The sequence below is a fragment of the Nyctereutes procyonoides genome, unplaced genomic scaffold, assembly GCF_905146905.1.
Source record: "Nyctereutes procyonoides isolate TBG_1078 unplaced genomic scaffold, NYPRO_anot_genome, whole genome shotgun sequence".
Classification (NCBI taxonomy): Eukaryota; Metazoa; Chordata; class Mammalia; order Carnivora; family Canidae; genus Nyctereutes; species Nyctereutes procyonoides.
The window spans coordinates 33,340,300-33,346,299 of record NW_026575134.1 but is presented as its reverse complement, the minus strand read 5'-3'; the positions used below and the strand labels follow the sequence as shown (position 1 = coordinate 33,346,299).

The 6,000-nt window shown below is 66.0% G+C and overlaps 1 protein-coding gene across 2 annotated transcripts in view; it reads right to left on the bottom strand.

Annotated features, from left to right (window-relative positions):
* Nucleotides 1-1,418: 1,418 nt before the first annotated feature.
* Nucleotides 1,419-6,000, bottom strand: part of ABTB2 (ankyrin repeat and BTB domain containing 2) — a 166,562-nt gene continuing 161,980 nt past the window's right edge. For both annotated transcript variants that reach the window (XM_055300869.1, XM_055300871.1), the window contains 3 exons: nucleotides 4,675-4,743; nucleotides 4,005-4,118; nucleotides 1,419-3,105 (listed from right to left, as the gene is read on the bottom strand). In XM_055300869.1, coding sequence (XP_055156844.1) covers nucleotides 2,908-3,105; nucleotides 4,005-4,118; nucleotides 4,675-4,743 — 381 coding nt within the window. In that variant the 3' untranslated portion in view covers nucleotides 1,419-2,907. The remainder of the gene's footprint in view (nucleotides 3,106-4,004; nucleotides 4,119-4,674; nucleotides 4,744-6,000) is intronic.

Genomic DNA, 6,000 nt, shown 5'->3' with positions numbered 1-6,000 from the left:
CCCAGCACAGGCCCTCGGGCCTCAGTGGGCGGGACAGACCCCAGCCTGGGGAGAGGGGATGCCCTTGGAACAGCTGGCTCTGCTCAAGGTGGGGACTCAAGGGGGGAACATGGTGTGGATGCTGCGAGGTGTGGGGATGGTGCAGCTGAGCGCTTCTCTGTGGTCCTGGCCTCCTGGCCTCTGGCTGGCACTGGGGAACCAGCAGGGAGCAAAGGAAGGGGGGCAGGAGCGCTGGGGCCCCTCCTGACTGGAGGCTCAGCCCCCTTGAAAGATTGATTTTTTTTCTATTTTTTAAGTAGGCTCCACGGCCGGCCACACAGGGCTTGAACTCATGACCCTGAGATCAAGCCCTGGCCTGATGGAGTGGGACAGATCGAGTGGGACGCCTACTGACTGAGCCACCCAGGCCCCTCCAGCGGGAGGTGCTTTCTCAGTGCGCTGCTCACGCAGGCTCACGTCCCGTCCCTCGCGCTGCCCCTGAAGGGAGGACCCCTGGACTCCCTAGGCACTTGGCCGAGGCGTGTCCTGGGGGGGCAGGAGGGGAGGACGGACTTGTGACCCAGACCCCTGACGGGCCCACTGCTGGGCGGGGACAGCCCCTGACCCTCCCTCAGGGGCCTCTGCCCGGGGCGCCAAGGGGTGCGCCTCCTTCCTGTGGCCCCCAGAGGGCGCCGTGCGTCCACGCAGGCCTTCTCCCCGGGGCCAGGGTCCTGACCGCAGCTGGTCATTGGGCCTCTCCCTGACTGACCCCAGTGACGCCCCGAGGCCTTCACGCGGCCCCCGGCTTCCGAGTTCTGGCCTATCGGGTCCTGAACCACAGCCACCGGGCCGGTGTTCCCGGGGAGCTTCGGCGCTGCGCTTCCTGCCTCAGGTAGCACGCATTTCAGAGAACCTTTATTCCTGCCTGGACTTTGTACCTAAAACAAACTACAGCCCAGAGTCACCAGTTCCCTGTCCTCCTCCGTTCACAGGTGGCACAGACCAGCTCGGGCTCGGCTGGGCCCCGGGCAGCAGCCACTGAGGGACAGGCAAGAAGGCCCTGCCTCCACCTGGCCGGCCACACAGGTTTGGACGTCGCAGGGGCTTGCAGGTGACCATCAACCCCACTGGCAGTTCCCACGCGGGGGCCACAGGGGTGGCCGGGGCTCAGGGAGGATGGGAAACGCCTGTGACGGCGTCCTTAGGCCTGGCAGGGGCCTCCGTCCCCACACCCCCCTCCATCCTCATGACGGCACCGTAAGCGCTCACCACAGAGGGTTTTGTCATCGGCCACCTTGTTTGGCAGAAGAGAAAACCAGGGCCCGGCAAGGGGCGCTCCAGGCTCAGGGGGCGGGAAGCCACCCCCTAGCCCGCTGCCGCAGCCCGAGGAGCCCAGAATTAGCTCCAAGCAGCCTCGGGCAGGAATGACGAGCCAAGGCCGCTGTTAACAAGTGTTTATTGTTAATAAAACCATGGTACATTTACAGTAAGTGACAACGTATAGTTACAGTATCGTACAATATTACAGCAATAAAATACCGCCTATCCTTTGTACATCCACCTCAAGCAGCTAGTCTCAAAAATATTTTCCAAGGTTGCAAGCCCTGGGGGCTTTTCAAGGTAACCAAAGTGACACCTCCTGACGGGCCCAGGGCTCTTGGGGAATAAATAGTTTCTAAGGTGCAGCCAGACGGCCCGGAGAGCTACGCCCAGAGCAAGCTGTCTGCGCTGCTCCCCCGGTGTCTGGTCCATAAATACGACAAGCAGCCCACCTGACGCTGCGTCTCCACCTCGGCAAGCCCGGAGCCAGCAGCAGGCCTGCGGCAGCAGGACAAGGACCACAGCAGGTCCTTTTCTCCCACCGCCCTCCTTTATGCCCCCACGACCTGCAGTCCCAATGAGGGGCGCCCCCCTCTCTGGTCCAAGGGAAAGGACTTTCCCTTGAGGGACCCAGCCAGGGGCACACCGAGGGCGCTGCTGCTTGAGCCCACAGAGGCAGCCTAGCTCTAGGCTTGGGGTTTCAGAATGGGCCCCAAAAGCAGCAACTAAAGCTGAGGCCACCAGACTCGCCCACCGTACCCTGTGCGCCCCCAAGCTCCCCGGGCTTAGCTTGGAAGTCTGAGGGCATTGGCTGGGGACCTGCCTTCTCGCACTAACGGAGCGGGGGCGTGGGTCCCCCGAGGAGGGGCTCTGAGGCCTGGACACCAAAGGAAATAGGGCCCTCCGTGACCCTCTGGGTGGGATCTTCAGGCCCCCTGGAGGCTCACATCACATGTGGGAAGGCACAGCCTTGAGGAAGTTCAGGGATCCGGGCAGCCTTTCTGGCGGGACCTTGAGGGAACAATACCAGCTTCTGCAAGAAGTGGCCCGGGGTCCAGCGTGTCGGTTCCCTACATTCATCAGGTCGCCTGTACCCCCAGGGCCCCAGCTTGGACGGCCTGAGCTTAGGGAGGCCTGGGGATTGGGGGTGGCCAGAGCCTGGAAGGCATGGTCAGAAGCTATTTCAAGCAGGGGTGCATCAGGATCAGCCGTAGACGTCCAGGGGGAGAAGTGGCACACGAGGGTGAGTTCGCGGTGGCCCTCAAGGTGCTGACTATGGGGGGCGGGGGTGGGGGAAGGGCCACCCTTTGGCCTTGTCTACCGATCACTAGTGAAGTAAAGAGCTCTGGGGGCAGAGGGGTTGAAGGTGGGGCTGCCCGGTGATGGGAGGGCTCAGAGCCCATCTACCTGCCCAAGGACAGACATCAGAGAGGGCAACGGAGTCCCAGGAGCCTGGCTCCAGGGAGGCCTACAGCCAGCGTCCCCACCCACCCCGGGGGCCCCCCCGACGCATCTGCGGGGCCCGGGCTATGGACTTATCAGATGCTCCCAGCCTTTCACCCCCGCGGCCCAGAGGGGGCTGGGCGTGCCGGGCTGCCATGTGCCCCCTCAGACCCGGGACGTGATGTAGACGGAGTGCACACGCTCGGCCAGGGTGCTCTGCAGGTCCTGCAGCGGGTCCAGGCCCTGCACCTTGCTGTTGCGGCCGTAGATGAGCTGCCGGAAGGAGTCCTGCTCCAGCAGCGCCTTCATGTGCTTGAGGAAGAAGCCTTCACAGAACAGGGCCAGTTCGGGGGCGTTGTGGATCTGCGGGGGCCGGGGGTGGGTGAGAGCACCGCAGCCTCATCGCCCCTCCCTCCCGCCCCCCGGATCTGGATTCCTCCAGACGGGACGACGGTTCACCAGGAACATCACCTGCCCTGCTCCGTCACCTTCCCTGCCTCCCCCCACGGCTGCCCTAACGGAAGGGCAGGCACCCGGGGGGGGGGGGGGCTCCCTGACCACTGCCGGGGCCCCGGAGCCCATTCACCGGGGTGCTCAGTAACTGGCTCCACAACTACCGGGTGTGGCTCCAGGCCAGGTCCGGGCCAGGTCCCCGCCAGGCGCTCCTACAGGGCAAGTTCTACTTTGGGGGAGACCAGAAGCCAGAGAACCACTAAGGGGAGGGCAGCCAGCGGTGTGTGCCGGGAGGAGGGCAGGTGAGCCCCCTCACGTGGGGCTGTGAGGAGATCGGGAAGGTGCTTTCCTGGAGGGAGGGGGTGGCTGTTGTGACGTGGGAGGGGCCCCAGGGGCCCTCGGGGGATGGTCAGCCTGTAGCAGAGGAAGCCTCCGGGAGGGAGGCTGCAGGTGCGGGAGGCCGTGGCCTTCACACTCTTCAAAGAGCCTGGAGCCCGCCCAGGGTGGGAGCCAAGGAGGGGAGGCCAGTGCTTCGGTCAGCGAGGTGAGGGGTGGCGGCGGGGTGGGCACGGGGGACGTGGGCAGAGCCGACTGCCGCTGGGGCAGGTGGGAACACGGCTCCTAAGTTCTGAGTGAGCACCTAAGCCGAGGGCCGCGCTGTTTGCCGAGGGGGAAGCCTGGGGAGGGCAGGCTGGGGTCGGGGACTATCCCGGGGACCATCCCCCTGGAGCAGCTCTGCCCTTCGACCCAGGCCCCCTGCATGAGTGTGGCCAGATCCCAGCTGCCACGGCCCACCAGCGCGGGCTCACCTTGGCGTACTTGTACGTGCTCACGGCGCTCTCCACGCTGAGGGTCTGGGAGCACAGGATCTCGCAGTGCCTCTGCAGGGCATCCAGCTGGAACAGGCTGGCAGCCGACAGCAGCTGGTGGGGCAAACGTGGCCGTGGTGGGGGCAGCCAGGCCTCGGGGAACGAAGCTGCCCGGTGCGGCGGGCCCTGCCCACCTCAGCAGGTCAAGTGTGACGACTGCCTTCTGTTCTGGGCCACCTAGGTACTTCCCGGGACGCCTTGGAAGGCAGGGGACGGTGGCGACATTGGATGGGACTCCTGACCTCAGAGGGCCTTCAACTGCGGGCTGCGGTCTCCTGGACCTTCAACGGGTCCCTGACCGGCAGGGGGCCCGTTCTCTACATGGTGAGGAGGTGCGTGAGGGGCTGGGCGGCCTTTGAGCCTCCGGGGTCTGTGACCCCACTGGGGAGCCCTTCCTCCTCACCCCACCCCCGCCCAGGACGCAGGTGGGCACGCAGGTCCCCGGCCTGGCCTGAGAGGCCCTTCCTATCACAGAAGAGGAAGGGCCAGCAGGGACCCAGGAGGTCCCAGAAGAGACCGCCCCCCTCCTCGGTTCTCCAAATGCCACGTCCCGGAGCGTGGCGCTGAGAGCCAGCAGCTGGGGACGGGGCGCACGGGCTCTGGCCCTCACCTCCAGGACGTCAGCGGCTGGGATGTCCATGGCTTCCGTCCCTCCGTAGTACAGGTACTGCATCATCATCTGCGGCAGGAGGAGGCCCGTGTGAACGAGCGGACCCCCGCGCCCGCGTCCTCACGGGGCTCCAGCAGAGGGCCACGCTCTCCGCCTGTGTGTGGGCGCTCCGGAGGCGACTGTGCGAGCACCTCTAGCAGTCAGCCCCCAGAGAGTCTCCCTCCAGATCCCGGCCCGTAGGACAAGCTTCCTTCCCCAGGGCGGCTTCACTGGGATCCTCAGGACAGCCCCGTGTGCCCAGAAGGGAAGGCACTGAGGGAAACTGAGGCCTGGGGGTGGGTCACTCGGGTCCCCTGGTTCCCACACCAGACCCCCAGGCAGCACACTGCGCGTGTCTCTAATCTAGTTAAGGGCCTGGGGGGGAGGGGGCTGCCCCCCAGAAGCTGCTTCCACCCCTCCCGTCTGTGCTGAGCCTCCAGTGTGAGGCGAGAGCCAGACCCCGTCTCCCCCTGGACTCGTTCCCGGGGACGACAGGCGCTCCAGGGGCCACCCCGCCGCCTGGCCAGACCCGCCTGGGGCTTCTGGGAGCAGAGGCCTGGGACAGCACATGAGGCGGCCCAGGAGGGCAAGTGAGGAGCCGTGCTGAGGTCTAAGTCACAAGCTCTGCCGTCACGCTGGAGTCCGGGAGGTTCCCCGCTGGAAAAAGAAAAATGCCTGGCGCTGGTTGGCTCAGGAAAGAGCCCCAGCGAGGAGCTGGCAAGTGTGTAAGTAAACACGGTCCAGCCGGCACAGTGGGGCTCTGTTAGGAGCGGGCCCCCCAGGCTGGAGGCGGCACCACGGGGTCTAGGGAAAGGAGCACCCCCTCCCGGGCCCTTAACTCCCCCACGGGTGTGGGGAGCCGGCCTGGCCAGTCTGTCCGGGTTCACGGTCAGTGTCCGAGACATCTGTCCCTCCCCCGAGAGGCAGGGCTCCCGCTGGCCCTCTGCAGCCCCAGGCCTGGGTTCTGCTGTCCCCTCACTGGGCACGGGCTGGCTGTTCAGGACAGCCCCACAGGCCAGCCCGGGGCTGGGAGCTGAGCGGATCGGGGGGTGGGGGGGCTGGCAGGATCTCCCAGGACGGGCTGCTACAGGATGGCCTCGGGGCAGCCCCTCAGCAACAGGGGACCCGGGGTGGGTTTGACATGGTGCAGCCGGCTGTGGCCTGTGGGTCCCCCCAAGATCACCTGAATGCATATCAGGCCGTGGAGATCAGACCAGAAGGGCTCCCTGGGAATGTTCCTGAGGGAGCTGGGCGGCCGGCAGGCAGGGGAGCTCAGTGCCCCCCGGC